Genomic DNA, 20794 nt, shown 5'->3' with positions numbered 1-20794 from the left:
ACAACCCTCCTTTCCCATTATAACCTGGGTAGTGTACCTAAAGTCAATACAGCTGTACTGTCAGTTGTGTAAGTCGATCCTTCTTTAATTAAGGGTAGTTCATGTTTAAGAAAAGAAACCAACGGAGTGACCTGCTCTTTCCCTTTTGGCTCTCAGGTTTCTCTTTTCCTTACCTGTTAGGGGTTTACTTTGTCTTCAGGAAATGTCTTTCTTTAAGCACATACTGATGCTCTTTGTCATTGCAATTCTAAGCAAATGAAGCAGTGGATGATGGGCACTGCTTGGTATTTCTGAAGTAAAGGCTTTTGTACTTTAAAGAAAACGTATTGAATGCATGTTTTATATAACAATTTACTTTTCCATCTGTGCTGGAATTCTGTCAGCTGATAGCAGGGTGTTTGATCCAAGGAATTTTAAACAGTTTTGTCTCTTACAAGAATTTTTTGGGAAAAGAGGAAGTGATTGAGAAGCATTGGTAACCAGAATGGTATCTAGGAGGGATTGTGAAGGGTCTTTATTAATGTAAAACTGTGCAATTCCCAAGACCTTGAATTGGCATTTTAAAATGTGCCTCTGTAGTTTGTAGTTATTTAATATATGTCTTATAATCTCTAGGACAAATTTCTCTGTGCAGTGAGACTATTACTTGAGAAATGCTTGCAGGGTCTCTTGATTTGTATTCTTAAGTAAGCAAGCAAACCTCATGTTCATGGTTTTAGCATCTCCTGCTTGGACAGTCATTGCTTCCCATAAATTACATGCAAGCCAGTTTATTTTCACAGCAGTTAGTAATCATTGCTTTTTGTAATAGTAATTTTTATCTCAGTCCGAATTTAAGGTCTTTAGAATAAACCATAAGAATGTTGCAAGTAGAAACATATCCAAGATGAGTAAGTAAAATAGTTGTAGAGGAACTGTGTGACCTGGGATTCATTTCTTATGCCTGATTTGGTATTTTGATATTAACACTTCTCCTATTTTTTTTTCAAATTATTGATTTTGAAATAGTTGAGGAATTTATTTAAAATAAAAACTTGTTCATGAAGTTTATACCTGTTGAAAAAATCTTCAGGTATTCAGTTAAAAGATAAAAAGATGTTATTTCAACAGAGAGTACTGAATCCTCGTGATTCCAGCTTCCTGGGCAGTATTTCCAAAATACTATACTTTATGTCAGGAAGGCAGAAAATATTTGTCTCTGTATTCAAAGTCCTGCCATTTGCCTATTTATGTTCTTCCTACATAGAGTTTTTCTAGACTAGGTATAGATGTTTGTAAATTTCTGTGAGTTAATCTGTGCTGTATCTTTTTGTCCATTCTGTGTTTTTAAAAGGCTGAAGGTAGTCAGTGAAAAGGCTGAAGAAAGTTTTCCTGAATAAAAAATGCTGTTAATGTAGACTGTGATCAAGAGGGATGGCTGGCTTAGTCATGCCCCAGACACATTTCATTGTATGCTTTTGCATAACAAGGTGACAGTTTGGGAAGTCTATCTATATGTTATACGTCTACTTCAGCATCTTTGAAGTATATGCTCCGGGAATGATCCTGTTCTATGCAGGTCTTAGTAGACTGAAATTTGGTCTACAGCCCTGGTTGGGTGAAATTTGGTGGATTGTGGTCTATAGAATCTTGAGTGCCAGGTATAAAACTAGTGTGAAGCTTGCTTTGGTTTTCTTTTTGTTTTTAAAAAATCTATGAATTCCAGTGTTTGCAGGTAGACAAAGACTGTTTTGTATCCCTGCTCTGTGTGTCGTCTTTTAATTTTTTTTTAAATGTGAATGTTCAAATACTTCTAAGCGCCTGATTAAATTCTGAAGTAATTCTGAAAGCATCTTCTCTTCAGTGGCTGACTTTAGACTGCTGTGCAAGTGAGGATCTACTGCTATTTATAATTTCCATCTCCTGTATAGAAATGTATTTGCTAAGCATGAGAATTATCCTGCTTGGTTTAATTCTCTTTTTATTTAAAGAACTAAGAAGGCTAAGGAAAATCAAATCTATTTTGTTACAGTAACAACTTGTATGAGAAGAAAATATACCCTTTTTTTAATGGGAAGCTATATGTTTGCTTTATTTCCTTCAGAATCAGATTTTTTTTTTTTAAATTACTTTTGCATATTTAGTAGGCAAGTTTGTTTTGAATGAATGAAATATGCTTGTCAGATTAGAGGAAGTGGCTAGGAATTGGTTCAGTTACATATAATGGAATTTCACATTTGTTACTTTCCAATATGTATTTCTTCCATATTGTCACTCATTTCTATTTATATCAAAAAAGGTATATAATATCCAATAATATTTTGTTTTGTTGAAGCTGTTCTAATATTTCAGTAATCAATAATATTCAGGGGTCTCTCAGTAATTAGAATTTTATTTCTTTGGTTTTGGCTGTATGCATTCAGTTCTAAAGTAAATGTTTATATGGTAAGTAGTGAGGCGCTATAACAAAAGTGGAAGTTTTCCAAAAGTGAGGTGTCTGGTTGCTGTTCAATGTTCTGCATCTAGGCACAATGAAATTTAAAGAGAGTTTCAACATCAGAATCAAAAATAATGCAAAGTAAATGTAAAACATTACAAAAAAGTATTCAGTGTTCCTGTAAAGTGGAAAAAAAAATAGCAACAGTAGTTTTTCCATCAAAACCAATGGAACATCTTTCTATGCAAGAAAAAAGACTAACTGAATATGGCATATGAACTGCAATAGTTAGGTTTAGAAGATACATAAGGTGTTTCAGGAGGGAACAGAACACTGGTTTGGATTTTACATTGGGAGTACAGAGGATTAATAAGATACCATGAATTTTTTTTCCTCTTGACATGAGGAGAGCAGAGTTAAGACTAATGCTGAGCATTTGGGAAGTCCAAGCTAGTTTGATGGAATGCTTTTTTTTTGTATTAATTATTTGTAGAGTTAACGCTTGTTTCCAGTAACACTGTTTGGATTATAAATATGTTGTAAATCAGCTGTTTAACTGCTGAACTAGTACTAGAAGTTAGTTCTAACCACAGTATGTTAGCAGCTGTAGGGTATACTCTGTAGAACTGGCAGGTAGCCTCCAAGCTCTTTGGAGACATCTACATGATATTAATTAATACTCTGCCTGGTATTGGGTGACTGCTAGAGCAAGTTGGCAATGAGTACTGCAGCTGTACCCGAAAGTCAGAGTGCTTAAAACAATGTACATTTCTTTAAAACATGGGAAACTTATATGTTTCCCATGAATCATATAAAGAAAAGGGCACTGATTAAAAAAAAATAGATCTTTCTTTGACAGAATTTAAATCTTAGATGAAAAGTAGTGGTGCATTCTGTACAATATAGCAGTATAAGTAAGCCTGGAGTTAATTTTTGGAAACTGAAGACAGCAGCTTGCAAGTCTCATAATTAATTTCCTTATCCAAATAACTGGAAGACAAAAAAAAAAAAAAAAAAAAGGCAGTATATGGTCTTTTTAACTGCCTAAAGTAGGATTGGGGAGCCATTTATGTCTATTACTTGGGAGACTACTCTGACACTCTGATGCTGAGATCATTTCATGTGATACTCCCCTTGTTTCCATAGATAAAAATTTTCCTGTTTTTTGTTTAAAATTGTTGGTACCCATTTGTAGCATTTTCATATGACAGAATATTTTGAGAGGTGCGAACAATGTGTGTAATATGTGTTCTATATCCATTGTGCTACTCAGGTTTCACAGCTTCCTTAATTTCTTAGCTTGTAGAGATGGTACTCGGTTGTACTTTCTTCGTGCTTACCTTGTTTACTTTTTCTCTTTTTTTTCTACCATTATTTTCTTTCTCTTCAGTTGAATGTCCTCCCTTCAAGTAAATGCTGTTTAAAACTGCTTTCTTAAGCCAGTAAATATTTTTTTCTCTCCTTTTCTGGCTGACATAATATTATTACCCAGGCAGGTATTGAATTTGAAGACATTTACTGTCATAGGTTAGTTAATCTTTTTATGTTTCTGTAACATGATAAGACACTTTACAAATAGGGAGGATTGTGTGCTTTACATATGTAAATATTTATACCACAAACCTAAAGAAGGCATTGAGAAGCAGAGATTTTTGGAAATTACTACATTTTTCGTTTTTGAGGGTGTGCTTTTAACATTTATTTTTTAATATTATTAGCAACATAGCATTGCAATGCACCAGGATATTGCTGTTACTGGAGAGAACTTCAATGGAAGTTAGGACTCAGTCCAGCTAAATATAGATCTGCCAAAGAGATGAAAACCTAGTTATTAGAAATACGTTAGAGAGAGAAGGAAGATAGGACAGTAGGAGAGGGAAAAATGATTTTTTAAGGATACAGAGCATCAATGAATTAGTTAATATGTATATGGATATGTTTTGATGAGAAGACAGCTTCCCTGGCAAGCCAGGCTTTGGACATGATCATCTGCAGCCATTTAGTGCAGATGTAAATAGAACATGGGTGATACCATTGGCATGACTCCACTCACCAGTTACAAAACCTTTGGCAGATTCTGCTTTCATTCAAAATCTTTCAGTGGTAAGACCCTATCTCTGGGTTTCTTTTCTGGGTGTGGTATTTTTGTAGGAGTATCAAATGTATTTCTATGAGTTTTTTTGATTACTAATGACAAACAGTACCTGTTCGGACAAATTTGAATGCATGGTGGACATTTTTTTGTTAAAGATTTGCTTCAGGAAAGGTCTTACAAAACACTTCCAGTCATTCAGCAAACATTTACATTTTTTATAGGACATTGATTATTAAATACAGAAAACAACCCAAATTTTTAATTATCTTCTGTTACAATACTTTTTAAAATGTTTGTGGCAAGTGGTTCTGACCTGCCTTTGGAAAAATGCTGTGATACAAGTGTGAGGGACCTGCATTTGTTTGAGTTTTTTTCTCTGAAAAATGTTATTTAAATAATCAGTTAGCATTTGTTTGTGGTGACTTGCAGACAATTTATGTAGGTCATCTATAATTAATAGTAGTGCAACTTTTCATGTAACAGTATTGCATCATGACTTATTTGAGCTACTTTAGGGAAAGGGTGTTGTAAAAGATTTTCAGTAACTTGAATTATAGATTATTATGTTAGGAGGACCTTACTGAGTTTCTAGTTGGAGCCTATACTTAAAATAAAACTACTTTTGATTAGGGCTTTCTTTTTATTTAAAGGAAACTTGAACTTTAAAAAAAGCTGTGTTTTATATGTGTTGAAATCTAAAAAATGAAGAAGAAAAAGAAGAAATTAAAAAGACATTAATGTATTAATGGTGAAACTTTTGAGGGAGAAAATCTGTAGATTAGTTCTAGAGGTTTCTAAGTTTGTAATTTTTCTACAGTATAAATAACCCTGTGGCTTCAGATTCCAAATTCTTTAGCCTTCAGTAATGTTCATGATCATCAGATGTCCAAATTTTAAATTGTATCATTTTGTCATTTCAGAGTAGTATAATTCAGAAAAAAATTCATATATGGGAGGAGGTTAAAAAATCCCAAACTACTTGCAATATTGGAAGTCTTCTGGAGGAATTGAATGAGTAGGTAAATGATATATATAATTTCAGATGTGTTTTATCATGATGTTTATCACACATCGATTTTATTTCCATTTAACATTTAAACTGAGTATCCTTTTCCATTCATTTCTCCCTAAGAAAAGGAAGAAAACCAACTCAAACAATTAGCACCGCAGAAAACTAATCTGTGTTCCGCTGGTGCTAATAGAAATTGTTTTTGCCTGAAATACTGTTCTATTATGAAAATGATTTAGTAGCTTGAAATTTACTGTATTTACTGTTAAGATAGGAGGAAAAATGTGCATGATATGGGATCTAAGGATTTTCTTGGTATCTTATTTAGCCTTTTGTTCTTAATAGTGAACTGTAAATATGTTCTTTCTACTAGCCTTTTTTTTTGGACTTATCCAACTTCTAAATAAAACCCCTATTATATGAGCTTTAAAAATTTCATTTAGGGATGCGAAATGGCAAAATGCTCTTTCCTTAGGCCTACCTTTCCATGATTGCATCATTGTATAAGGCGCCATAGAGGCTGAACTGTAGCAGCATTGAAAGAATTCACAGAGGGCTATTTGAGTTACCTCTCATCTGTCACCCGGGCTTAAAGGTGGTTCATCAGCTGTGTTGTTGGAGCGAGCTGAAGAACTGGATCATCAGCTTGCTAGTGTTGACAGCGAGGGATGCTATCCCTTTCTGTCCTCCTCCACGTCAGCTTTCTATTCCTTCCTGTTCTGCTTCTCTGTCCTTACAGTATGCTGATTCAACTCAATAAACCTCAGTGCATTACTCTTAAGAGAGACCACAAAGTGGTTTTTTGCCAGACGCTGAGTTAGTTCGTTGAAGGATCTGTGTCCTGGGTTGTAATGTCTTGTCGAACCAAGACAATCTGAGAAATAGTAAAGCCAGTGAAGTGGAGAAGAGGGTACCTGAGAGCAGAAGCAAAATGGAACTGGAGTAGACTGGGAAGAAGAGAGGCAAGAGGAGATGGGAAGTGGAATCTTCTCTCGATAGGAGCAAGCTGTTGGGTCAGCTTTAAAAAGCAAATTCACCCTCACAAGTTCTTAGAATCTAGTATTGTTGTAATGCTTTTCCTGCTTTGAATTAGACTTTTAAAAGTCTAACAGTAGACTTATCAGACATTTGAGAATTATTCACTACCATGCCAAATGCACTGTCAAATTGCTAAGAGTACTAATTCAGTGCTACTAATCTAATTCCCATGAGCTGACTTCACAGTGAAATTGATTGTACCTCTTTAATTTTTTTTCTTTCCATTGAATGTTCTTTGTTTTCATAAAAGAACATTGTCTGCAGACAAGTATTTGGCTAGGCCTGTGTCCTGACATGGCAAATCTTGTGTGAAAGGTTTTAAGACTGAACTATAATACCTGCTACCTAAAATTACTTGTTCTATGCAAGTATTAGTTTGTTTAGATAGTTGTCAGTTTTGGTGCTCTTGAGTATATTCTCCTGACTCACAGCATAGTTCAGAAGGATAGAAGAAGACAATTTGTGGACCAAAAGTTAAAGTATTTTATGGCACAACTTGAACACTTTTGTTCTCAGTCTTCTGACCTGCAGAAAAAAAACCACTTAGAACTCATTAGGATATGTGTGAAGTAATTCTTTGCCAAGCCTTCAGGGTGAGGTGTTGCCTAGAAGTCTTTTTGTTCAGTTACCACATTCCAACCAACCAGTGATTCATTAATGACTTTATCTTTTATTTTGCCTCTTTTCAAAGGAAAGAAGTCTCAAAATACCATAATAACTCTGAAATACAGATCTAAACAGATCTATTTAATGAATGAAATTTTGTTACATTGTAAATAGCTATTTCTGTGTTACTAACAGGAGGAGAACCTAGCACTCCTGTATGATGAGAGCACCCATGCAGTTAGCTCTTGTTTGCTATGACTTCTGTAGCTCATCTGTGACTATAAAAGTAATATACTAAATTCAAACTAATACCTGGTATTTATAGACACTCATTTGACATGGCAGTCTGACTAAGGAGTCGTACAACCCCATCACACAGTAAGGTAAAGTGACCAGACTAGTACCAGCTTAAAGAGCACCCCACATAGTATTACATGTTTATCTTGTTTACAGAGAAGGAGATGCATAGTTTCTAGTTTTTGGCATTTCCCTCTTGAGCTTTCAGAAGAGATCTAGTGTGCCATACGTTGTTGTCAGAGCTGACAGCTTTATGCCAAAGCCTTGCAATTTTCCTACAAGTTTTATATATACATACAGTTCTGCTGAGATTTCTATTTAGAATTCCGTGTGGGAGGAGACAAGTTGCATTGTTCAGTAGTGATGCATACATGGAAGTAATGTTTTGACTCACTTGGCTGCATTAAAATACTACTTCAGTTTTTCTTACTCAGTTCAGTTCTTTTCTTTATCTGTGGAGTTGTATTACGGGTAGTATATTGAATGAGGTGTATGTTGGTAAGCAGTGTAAAAGAACTAGACAAAGGTAATTGTTACTGTCCAGGAGCTGTTAACCTGAGTATAAGTGAGGAACACTGATAGGAGTGAAAAGTGGCTAAGCAATCTTTGCTGGTCATAAACTTCTGGGGGTGTCCTCTTGCAGTGAGTAGATGTTGTACATCAGGTGGCCACCAGAGCCGCTCTGTGACTCCCCTCGTCAGCTGGGTAGGGCAAGAAAATGATGTGGCTCATGGGCAGAGATAAAGATAAGAAGAGATCACTCACTAGTTACTGTCACAGACAAAATAGAATCAGCTTGGGGAAATTAATTTAATATGTTGCTGATAAATCAGAGTTTGATAGTGAAAAATAAAACCATATCATAAACATCGTCACACTACTCCTCCCCTCTCAACTTCCCTACTGATTTCTCTACCTCCTCTCCCTGGATAACACAGGAGGATAGGGAAAGAGGGTTGTGGTCAGTTCATCATGTGTTTTCTTTACCATTCTTCCTCTTCATGATTTTCCCCTGCTCTGACATGGGGACCTACCCACAGGAGACAGACCTCCACGGACTTCTGGCTGTGTAAGTCCATCACATTGGGTGCAGTCCTTGGGGAACCAAGTGCTTCAGTGTCTGTCCTTCATGAGATCATAGGGGTCCTGTCAGAAAACTTTTCCAGCGTAGACTCCCTTGTCCATGGGGCCACAGGTTGCCAGGAGCCCGCTCCAGCATGGGCTCTCTATGAAATGGCATTTTACTTCAGGGCCCATCCATCTGCTCCAGTGCAGGGTCTTCCACGGGCTGCAAGAATATCTACACAAGTGCTTGGAGAACCCCCCACAGATTCTTCTTCACTGACCTTGTTATGTGCAAAGTTGTTCCTCTCACCTGTTCTTGCTCCTCTCTTGAGCTGCAGCTGTTGAGCCAGCATTCTTTCCCCATCTTGTATGTGTTATCCCAGAGGTGCTAATGGATTTGGCCTTGGCCAGTGGTAGGTCTGTCTTGGAGGTCACTGGCTTTAGCTGTGTTGGACATGGGGGATGCTTCTGGCATCTTCTCACAGATGCCACTACTGTAGTCCTCCGGTACAAAACCCTTTCCACCCACCTGGAACATCTCTGCACACATGTACTGAGGTCCTAGGCTCACTGTGTACAGGTAAAGGACTGTTTAAAGTAGTGTTTAAAGGGAAATGATGTGGTTCATTTTGTATTAGCAGCTCTTCAGATACCTAGATGACACATGTTATGTAAGTATTCTTAATTTTTTGTGTTTTGAGCGCCCATGTTTGGATTTCCAATATCTTTGTTGGGTTTTCTTGTTTGCTGTTCCATTTTTTTTGAATGCATGTGAACTTTGAACTTGCTTGCTATGTATGTTTTATCTGTGCTTTTAGTTTAATTAGTTGAATTAGCTCACCTCTTCTTTAAATAGGCATTTTAAAAACTACCCAAATCCAGACAAAAACCTTGGCAGTGCATCAGCATACACTTCAATGCCCTGTCTTCAGAAGTCTCTGAAAAAAAATGGTCACTTTTTGTGCACTCAGTAGGTGGTCAATTGCAATGTCGTTTTCAAAGTTAGTATGGAATTTACTTGTTTTTATCTTTTTTAACTCTTAGGAGATTAGACAGATAGAGTGCTGGATCCAGCACTTCCCATGCTAGTCATTAACTAATTTATTTATGACATCCTTCCTCTCTATCTAGCTTTTGTGTTCTCTTAGATGATTTTTGCCTTAGCAGTAAAATATACTTTAGACCTGTGTGGGAGAGTCTGGCTTTGGTCTGTTACTGCTACAGTAATGCAACTGACCTTTTTTTACCACAAAGGTAAGGATTATTGATGGCAGTGCAATCATGCAAACAGCTGGATATCCTGGCAAGTCTTAATCTCTTAACTGTGATGGGTGACATTTAAGTACAGAACCACGTTTGTAAGAGTGAGAGAAGCAGTTTGCCTTTAGTGTAGATTTCATGTAATTGAGACTTCTGTTTGTTGTCAGGACACATAGAAATTTATTTGCTTTTTACAACAATTTCTTTAATTTGGTTAAAGAGAAACAGTTCCAAGCATGTTCTGATGGGAAAAAAAGTTGCCTTCTATGTTCAGTTGCTAAAATTTTGCATACAGATTTTGCATACTCTCTAGCTTTACTTCTTTATAACTGATTGTCTAAATGTTGTTTTGAACTATTGCCAGTGCATTATCAGGAGGGTTGAATATTTTACTCTTAGGACTTCTGTTCTCTGGAGAAAGGATGGAGTACCTAAAACTGCTGTCTGCAGTACTGTACTTCTCTGACAACAGCTATCTGTAGTTCTACCTGTGAAACTGAATATGCTTCAATTTGAATCTTTAGAACTCTTCTTGGTAATGGCAGATAATACTTTCAGGCTTCTGACAGTCTAAATTTGTAGAAAAATAGGCTGTTACGTAGTTGTTTCTGAAGTATGAAGGAACTTGGGAAGATACTGAAAAAATATCTTTATGACTGATTTTATGTAAAAATGGTTCTGTGTCATATTGCCATGTTTTTATAAAATACGCCAAAAAATAATAACAGAGAAAGTTTTGGGAGTATTAGGAAAGAAAATATAAGACTTGACTCTTCTATGATTAAATAAAACTCTGGATTATGCACTCATCTGAGGTCAACTTGCACATAATTAAACTGTTTTAATGCTTTTAAAGCCTTTTGAACAAAATAAAAAAATTAAGAAAATCAAAATAACTATAGTTTATATAGTTCAAATATATGTGCTGTTAAAATTTAAAGAAAAAAAGTGTTTCCTGCTAGTTAGAGTGTATCTGCATAATAGTTGCCTAAAATATATGGATTCATTTAGTTCTGAACAATGCAACATCTGTGAAACATGATTCTTAAAATAAATGCAGCATTCAGTGTGTATAGCACTAGTCAGGCCTGTACAGGATGTTACTCTGCTGTCCTCCACCCACTTCTTTAAATAATGTAATTAAAAAATCGTGAAAGTCAAAAATTCATACTGAGACTGTTGAAGTAAATGAGCAGTAACACTGAATGTCTGTGCTGAGAATTAATCTTCACTGGGGCATGAAATAAGCCACAAAAATAGTCCCTGTATTTTATGCCAACACCTTGCCTGGCTTTAATGTTCTGCATTGGTCTAGACACTTGGCTAGGTACTCATTTTATTACTGCCTGTGTGAAAATAGGAGCATACAAAATCAAACTACCTGTGGGTCTATGGAGGGTGTGGTTTTCATTATGACATTAATTCTGTGCTAGTTCCAGCATCCCCAGGTATCTAGTAGTCTGAATACTATCTAGAGGGCAGCCAGCTAAAAATAATGCTTCAGCTAGCTTTGATCTGGAGCAGGAAAGCTCCATCAGACTGCGTTATAATGGGAGGTGCTCTGTGCAGCCAGTTTGACACCATCTGTTTCCTGTGTCAGTGCCTCTTCCAGACTGCTGGCAGTGAAGCACCTGGACTCTTCATCAGGGTTAAAAGCCTCCATACAGAAGTAGAATCAAAGCTATTGATCTTCTGTTCATACCACCCTGGATTGTTGAAGCCTTGGTGGTTGATACGCACCCCATTTCCAAAATGTGAGATAGAATAGTTCTGTATTCCTTTAAACCACTTATATAGAATAATTTAGGTCAGAGAAGACCTTTAAAATCGTCAGGTCCAACCACTAATGTAGCACTGCCAAGCCCACCACTAAACCATGACCTTAAGTACTACATCTGTACATCCTTTAAATATGCCCAGGGCTGATGACTGAGCCACTTTGCTGCACAGCCTGTTTCAGTGCTTGACAGTTCTTTCTTGTTCTGTCACTTGTTCCTTGGAAGAAGAGATGGATCCCCACACAGCTAAAACAAAAAAATAGTTAAAAAACCAGTTACCAAGAAAGCATACTCTACATTTGCATATAGACAAGATTAGGGAAGAAGGTTGGCAATGGTATTTCCAAGTACTGTATTAGCTATACTGTATTATTTCCCCTTGTTTAATAAACTTAGAGTTGACTTTTATAGTTAGTTCATATAGTTCAGGTGACTTTCCCTAGAAGCTGATCTACTCATCTTGGGCTAGATTGGATATTTACTCAAATACACCTTTTCAAGTGGGTTTTAAGCTACTGTACCTTTTTGAGAAGTGATGTGTCTAGAAATCCCATTTAGTTTTTTTAGGTATTTTCCTCCCTCTCTCTTCTCTTGGGGAAACACACATTGCAATGGGACACTAGTTTTTCTGCTTCCTGCTTCCTTGGTACCTGGTAGGGCAAGCAGCTATTTTTAACCAAAAGGAGTCAGATATTTTGATTTATTTAGGCTAATCTTGTAAATGAAAGGCACCTTAGTGCATTTCTTGTAATGTGGGTCCCAAAGCTGAACACAGTATTCAAGCTTTATGTCCAAGGTTAGTGTTTTTTGTGAAAATATGGTATGAATAGATGGATAGGTGTAATGTGGCTGTATGTAACCAATACTCTCAGGCTGGTTACTTTCCTATCTGTTTTGAAGATTTGAAGAATACCCCTATTGAATAGCTCATTGGTCTTTGCATTAAACCAAATAAGAATATACTTTTCGGTTTCTAAGTAATTTTTCTTGTTTTGTTGCATCTTTTTTTGGAACTGCAGACCAGATGAAATTTTGTTTCCATTTTCATTCAGAAAGTCTTCATTTGTAACAGGATTCTGCTTGCATCATTGCCTTAGGGATGAAGAATGGAAGTTCACCTTGTGTTAATAGTGAAGGAATAAATATATAGATATAATTCAATATGATATGTTATGAATAACCCGCCCTTATTTCTGCGTTTGGTTTTTTTAATTGAAGGCTTGGTGTTTTGGAAGGAATTGAGAATTAGCATTTGATTCAGCAGCAGGCAAGACCATGAAGTTATGCACATTTACTTACCTTTTGTATGCACAGGAATGTATTGATAATTCATTATTTTATCCCTACTATTTTCAGTGATAGACATGAACAGCCAACTAGTTATAGTTATCGTAGCTACTAGTTTTTAGTGTCCTTAAGATGTCTTGTACCATTCTGATAGTCATAAAAATGGATTGCTCCTCTTTCTTGGCACTTTCACTGCAACTTATGCAAAGTTGTGCCCATCTACCAAAATGCCAGAACTACTAAATAGGCTTAAGAATGATCTGTGAATAAAAAGGAAAAAGCCCCTACACTGTATTGTTGTGTCCCTGGAATAAATGTACCTAAGATTCCCCTTTAAATTATATAAAATTATTACATTTTCTTGAATTGTCATTTTTTGCTGCCCTCTAGAATTTGTATCCTAGTAGAGTAGTAGTATTTCATGATGAAACAGAAGTGTAAATATATTTAATAATAAGATACTAATAGCCTAAGCAACAGAAGGAAATTGTCATGTACTGTTAGAATTGTTCCTTTGTGCAATGGGTGGCTTGAGAAGAAAGATTTAGTAGCTCGATGGAAGGATAATTACAGCTTTAGGTCTGCAGAGGGATTTCTGATTGTGCTCAGGGAAAGTAGAAGAAAGCTGGTATATGGCAGCTCTGCTTTTAGGCCCTAGTCACATGGAATTTGAGCTGTGGGAGATGGTGCATTCTTGGCTAGATGGTTGAAACAAATAGTGAGTTGGAATAGTGTGTGAGGTTCATAGGGACTTAACGTATGAATCCAAGAATATATGGGTTTCTGTAGTTTCAGGTTGTGCTACATGTATCTAAGACTGAAAGTTAATAAAATGTTAGTATTACAGACTGCAAGTCCAATGGTTGTGTCTCAGTGAGAACTCAAATGCTACAAAATACTGTGTACTACTGGAATAGTAGGAGAGCATAGACAATGACTTTGTGATAAGAATAATTGACTGTGAAATTGTTTAGGTACAAAACAGTTTGCCTTGTGCTGAAGTTTCCTCCTTGTGAGGATTTTCATACGTGTTCTACATCCCCTCTCACAGATCTTTCTTCTCTGCTAAACCTTAAGGGAAAGCTCTTCCTGTCTTTTCATGGAATCTGATTGTTACTTTAATACTGAATGTATAAATAAAGCTGCTGCGACCATCTCTGCATTCTGCTCTGCATCCTCTCTCTAACCTCCGTTAGTTCATCAAAGGTGGAGCTACTTAGATGTTCTAAAACAAACTTTCCGTTATGAAGAAAGACTTTTCATACCCATTCTGATACTGAAACACAGTTCACTATACAGAGAGTATTTAATGGATGGTTTAGCATCCAACATCAATGAACAGATTGAAGATTGGAATTATTTACCCCATAGTGTTAGTAATCTATGTTAAGTTTAAATAAACTTGGACTGTGAATATATACTTTTGCGATTATAAAAGTCAAGATACTTTGATTTAGAAAATTATATAAGAAGGAAATTAATTTCAGATAATCTTGTCTTTGTAAATACTTTAAGTACTCCACATGTCTGTATGAGATGAGTTTTTATTAAACAACTAAGTATTTTTTATAGACATGGTGAAGGGTTTCCAGCATGATGTGAAGTCTGCTTGGGCAAATGCCCAAAATAGATGCAAAATGAGCATACACAATATACTAGCTACCATCATGCAGACGACTTTGATGTTGTATTATATGAATTAAAGTAGTTTTATACTAACACCTAAGTATTTTTAAGGATTAGAATACTTAGGTAATTCCCATTGTAAAAATAAAATTAATGAAAAGTTCATACATTCAAAGTTTTGTGGTTGAACCTTCTAGGAAGTTTTGTTTTATATAGGTTACTCTCTGTCTGAGACCCTACTCATGTAGTAGAGGCTGTGTGTATCCAAAGAACATACTGACAAAAAACTGCAAAACCCAAACACCAAAACTTCTCAAAAATGTAGAAAGTTGAAAATGCAACTTCTCTTTTTGTCTCCTTGTCTATTATTCTCTTTTCCCCTGCTCTGATACTGAAAAGTGGGAAGTGTCTGAATTAGCATACCTGATCACTGCATTATAAATTGTTGTGCTAAGTTCCTTCTTCTGTTGTCTTTGTGCCCATATTCATTACCTTCCAGATGTCTTTGGAAATTGAAAAAACAGCCTAAGTGCTGCTCATTTAAGGTTATCAGAGGTGTGCTCATGCTTAACTGGCTGAATTGAAGATGTGTTTTGGGGACTAAGATGGTTTTCTTTATTTGTCTGGTGATTTTGTGGGAAGGGGAAGATGATACAAGAGGATAGGCTAAAAAATGTTTTTTAAATTGCTTTCACTTTTATCAGGAATGTTCCAATATTTTTATTTAAACTCGATCTTTTTCTGCAGCTTCTGGAAAAACATAAGAATACAGAAAGTATGGTAGAACTCCTTGAACTGTACCAAATGGAAGATGAAGCCTACAGTAATCTTGCAGAAGCGACCACGGAGCTCTATCAGTACTTACTGCAACCATTCCGAGATATGAGGGAGCTTGCGATGCTTAGAAGACAGCAGATAAAGGTAGGGTAAAGGCAACTGACGTTCTTACTATTTGGAAAGTTCTGCCTTTTAGTTCCTGTTTACTAGTTCTGTTATGCAGTATATGAAGTGATATTTTTCCACTAAATGCTGACTGGTTTTCTGGGCTCTTAACTAAAATGAGTGCTTTTAATGAGTGAGAACATCTGACATACATAGCTAAACACCACCTGTTTATCTTACTGTCTTACCCTTCAAATGCATGGCTGAATTAAATAGGTCAAACTTAAAATTTTGTGGTTGGAAATATTGAGTAATATATAAAATATGAAGTATTTATTGTTAATTCTAGAACATTTATCTCAGAAAACTAAAAAGTAACTTTCTGTGTAATCTGGTGAACTGTGAAAAGTCCGTAGCTTTTTTTCTCATGTTGCAAAAGATTTAAACACATGGAACCATATTAAAATACATAATTTGTTGTAACACTTGGACAGTATACTTTCTTAAGAGCTAAAAATGCCATCTGAAGAATACTGAATTTTGGTAAATTTGTTCCAGAATGAGTATGTTTGTTATATATGAAAGTAATTCTAATCTTGAATGCTTAGCCAGAACTAACAGATGTTATCTTCATTGCATCTTGGATGTACTTTTGATAAAATTATTAGTTCCTGTGCAGATTATTAAGACTGCAGCCTTCTAATTCTAAGCTAAAATTTTGTTTCATTTAGTCTGTATTGTAATTATCATTTTATCTCAGCTTGATACCTTATTCAATTCGCCAACAATTTCTTTACTGTTTTCAGCTTAAAAATAATGGTTCCTCACTGGTTTTGAGACAGAATGATGGAGGGAGGCAAAAGGATTTATGATGTACTAGTTTTATTTTGACATATTGGTGTGTACCTAAAGTAATTTTTCAGAAAAATCAGCAATCTTAAATGAACTCAGTTTTATAATGTGATGATGCTTTAACTAAAAATGCTTTTTATTCTCTTGAATGATGGTGCTGTACAGATAATTGGCATGAATATTTTTTTCAAATGTATTATACAGTTGAAGCTTATAAACACTTCATTTATTAATAAGTTTTCTTCAAAGAATGGTGAAATAATTCACATTTTGTTGGAATTTGTAGTGGAGAAAAAGATAATTTGTTTGTTCTTCTGTCAGATAAGAGAGATAAATATTACAATGAGTAGAAATACATATTAATAGTTATGTTGTGTTTGGCTGTGTTTGGATTTTTTAAAAACTTGGTAATCTCTTGAATTCTGGTTTTAAAATGCATAATTTAGTATTCTTCCTGAAAGACTAACATAACATAACCTCATAAGAGGTGTATTTTGTGGTTGATTATTTTAGTAATACATAATTTCTTCTAATGTACATTGTGTTCTCTTCCTAACTTGGCAACTTGTGAGTTAAAAAACTTAGTCATCTGTATAATGCAGTAGAGAAAGATGCCATCTCTTGTTTTTCCTTTCATCATTTGAGAAAAAGCAGTACTTGTATCTATGATGACAAAACATATATTATACTGGGTAGCTAGGATTGAAGAAATGTTTTATAAATAGAACTTGTGCATGAAATGGTTTGTATTAACTTGCTGCATATGTTTTTCTGGCAGGCTTTAATGTTTCAGACCTTTTCTGAATTAGGTATCTGTTTCTGATTTGTGGGGAAGTTGGTTTAGTTTGGATTTTTTTTTTAATTTTTTTAAAGAATTTGGGAGGTTTTACATTTTTTAATCAGCTTAATTTTGTCAGTTTTCAAGGTGAGTTTAGAAGGAAATTAACTACATCACCTGTAATCTTTGGGAAGAGTGTTTTCTGATTTTGGAGCAGGACATAAAAATTGGAATATATGTCATCTGTGTTAAATTTCTGCTGTTCTTGTGAAATTTTAAGAGACAAACCTATGGGAGGCAAGGGAAAAACAAAAACAAAGTTCTGTCTTCACTGGAAGCTTACTAGAGAGGGACATCTGTATTGTACCCAGATTACTTCTTTGAAAAAAAACCCTACCAAACAACAAACCAAATCAAACAACAAACCAAACAACCCAGAATTAAAGTTCATAACAAGTTAAAAACCATGTGGAAGCTTGAAAATGTAGATTACTGCTGCCCATTATAGACATGATAGGATCTTGTTTCATTTTATATTTTGATCGTATGCTAATCTTTCAGATGTATTTTGTTTTATTTAGTGTGAAGGATGGAACATTTAGGTATGTGAAGAATTAAAGCTGTGAAGTATTTAAATATTTCTGGATTTGCAAAGCAGGATGAAAAAGGTATAAGATCATGAAAGGAAAAAAAGCTGGGTTGTTATGAAATGTCACTGTGGAAAAGGAGCTTCTAATGGCATTTCTGCTTAATTAAGAGTTGGTTATCTGACCCTAGAACAATGTGTTCAGTAAGTAATATGCTTGTCTTTTTTTGGGCTTCCAGCATCAGAAACCTGGTTTTGTTTATTTAAATGCTCTTTACGTGTAAGTGCCGCTCAAATCCATGGGGACTTCACTCCAAGCATGTCAAGATGATTACCACATACCATGCATTCTTGAAAGAGCTGAGCACTGCAAGCACAGCTGTGTTTTGGACTTAAATCTTTATATGTGTGATAAGGGAACAACCCTGCTTGCCCCAAGGCCTTTATGAGGGACACAGAAAAAAAAGCCAACTTGTAATGAATGGTATTATCAAATTGAGAAATGCCTATCAAATAAGCAAGTCTGAACTAATTTCAAGATTAAAATATAAGATACACTTACTAGACATATTCAGGATATTTAGTATGACTGTATTTGGTAAGGTAAGTGTGAAAAGTTGTATTGATGAGCCAGCCAAAGAGTGCATATGTCTACTGAATGCTGGAGAAGGCATAATAAAGGAATTGAAGACAGTATTATATTTTCTATAAACGTAAAAGCTGGGCTGTATTTGGATAGGTATTTTCTGATTTAATTATGGACTGTTGCTGGTTTAGTTGTAATAATATGTAAAGACATTCACGTAGTGAGTTTTAGCATATTAATTTCACTATATGCATTATTGGACGTTTTCTTCGGATTTTGGACTGTTGGGTATTATATAGGGACCAGGCAAATGTAGCTTGATACTCAGATGCTGTGTTACATGTTTTGGGCTGTCCGTATATTCTTCCAAGAACTGGGAAGACACCTGTGAACATAGAACTACAGGACAAACAATGTTGATAGATTAATCTAGCATTAATGTTGAATTTTAAATGGAATTTAAGATACTCTTTTTCCTAAGAATCAGACTACTTGGCAACTAAGAAACGGTGTTACATTTCTGATTCTAAAAATGTTTCACATGTATGTCAACAAGTATTTCCTTAATCAAAATAAATAATTTCTCTATGAAAATTTGCTTATTTTCTGTGTGTGCAGAACACACATTGCCATAGCAGAAAAGTGGGATGTAGTAGTCATCAATAGCTGGAAATAAAAATGCTAAGTGTTTCTGAAATTTGGAAAAATCAGAGTGGATACCTCTGTTTTGGTGCCTCTGATTTCAGAAAATTAAATCTAAACTTTTTGAGAGTCTCTATATATAGTGCTATGTTCTTCAGAAAGTATGTGAGGAGCAACAAGTTAGTGGTTGATACTTGGCTATAGAACTACTGGCCAGGTTCTATGATCAAGCTTTAAGTCTTGTAAGACTAAGACATGAAGGGTTCTTTGATACAGGCTACCAGATCTGGTTAACTAGAAAAGACAAAAAAATTTTTTTTTAAAAATGACTTCATGAGCTAAACCCCAAAGCCTTTTTTGTCTGTATGTCTGTGTTCACCAGTCTTCATACAGTCAAAGAAACTACCTTACTACTCAGAATTTTTATGGCCTTGCAGTTGTGGACAGTACTTCAATCATGATGAATAGGCACCAGGTTTGTTCAAATGCCAAGTGAAATCAGTGGGAGGCCTTATTTTGTCATGCTTGAGGGTTTTTTGGATGTCCTCGATATTGGACGAAAGATAAAATGTAACAAATTGCTTCACAACCAACATGTAGATTCCAGCAAAACTTCAAAACATGCATTCTTTAAGGTCTGAGTTGAGCTGGTTTTGCTTAACTGGAAATTGATAATATCTCATTATGGGTGAAAGTTTAGAGCCACCATTATATCTCAGCTCATCTCCAGGAAATGAGAACATTGAAAACTTATTGTATGTTAAATATATTAAACATACTCGTAGCTTCATTGCTTACGTGTAAATTACATTCACTTGCATGTTAGTTCATATGAATGTAAGGAGATTTTAATTATTTCAAATACTTCAATATTGAGGTCTAGCACTGGAAGCTAGAAATTATAACAGCATATATGTTGGTGATTCATAGTATCCTGCTTTAAAAAATGTTGGAATCTTTTATTAGTCTATCTGGAAGCTTCCCTCTCAAGCTCACTTGTGCAGATTCTGGTGTATTAAAAATAAAATTCTAGCTCCACTATGTGTGGATTTCTTTGTTTTATATATGGTGGTGAATTGCAATAGTGAACTTTATAACAATTTCAATTTTGATTTATGCAAAATTAAGTACATAGAAATAAATTGTATTGTATTGAACATGTAAAGTTTTAAAATAGTTAAATAGTTTAACTATTAAAATAGTTAAATTAGGTTAAAATAGTTTAATGAAGTATGTAGCAAGTTCAAGGGAGAAGAAATTTAGTGATGAGAACAACTGGAAAAACTGAGAGAATTCCTTTAAAAAGTACTTATAGAATATCTTTTTTTGAAAAGTCTCTAATCACATAAAGATGTTTTGGAGAAACTGTAAAACACCAAGGGATTTTTAACTTATTTTTTAATCTATTTGTAGCTGAAGGTGTGTTCTCACATCATTAGGAATAATACTTAAATAAACATAGCTTTTGAAAAACTAGACTGGAGAAGATGGACTGAAAAATAGACTGGAGAAAAAAATCTAAGTTTATGCAAATGGTCATAAACTGCAGGGAAATTATTGCCTGTTTGTTTGAGAACATGATGCAATATGGTGAATTAGGCTAATTGTCTTCATAGTTTGATTCAAAAGGATTGTATGTCAGTTTCTGTTTACAGTCTGGATTATAAATCCTGTAGACTGTTAAATGAACTCAGAACAGAACATTTTGCTGACTTTAAGTCAGGACTTTATGGACTTTCTCAAAAAAAAAAAAAAAAATTCCGAAGTGGAAATCTGATAGAAAGCACACTGGTACCCTAAATCATTTAATGAAACTTAGTTTCTGGTAAGAGGTAGCTGACTACAAAACCGTGGTGTGTGTCTCCATTGGTTAAATCTGCTTGTCTGCAAAATGAGTAGAGTACATGACTGCTGTAGGTGTTCAGCTATAAAAGTGGTTAATGAGACATGCAGAAAAAATTGATAATATTTGAATGCTGGAAGGTTTATTG

General features: G+C 35.0%; 1 protein-coding gene across 1 annotated transcript in view; it reads left to right on the top strand.

The window, feature by feature from the left end:
* Nucleotides 1-20794, top strand: part of JMY (junction mediating and regulatory protein, p53 cofactor) — a 62600-nt gene that overhangs the window by 2828 nt on the left and 38978 nt on the right. The window contains exon 2 of the mRNA XM_021531120.3: nucleotides 15225-15398. Within this exon, the coding sequence (XP_021386795.1) occupies nucleotides 15225-15398 (174 nt within the window). The remainder of the gene's footprint in view (nucleotides 1-15224; nucleotides 15399-20794) is intronic.

This window comes from Lonchura striata, chromosome Z, assembly GCF_046129695.1.
Source record: "Lonchura striata isolate bLonStr1 chromosome Z, bLonStr1.mat, whole genome shotgun sequence".
Taxonomy (NCBI): Eukaryota; Metazoa; Chordata; class Aves; order Passeriformes; family Estrildidae; genus Lonchura; species Lonchura striata.
The sequence above is the reverse complement of the archived record's forward strand: the minus strand, read 5'-3'. Positions and strand labels throughout refer to the sequence as shown.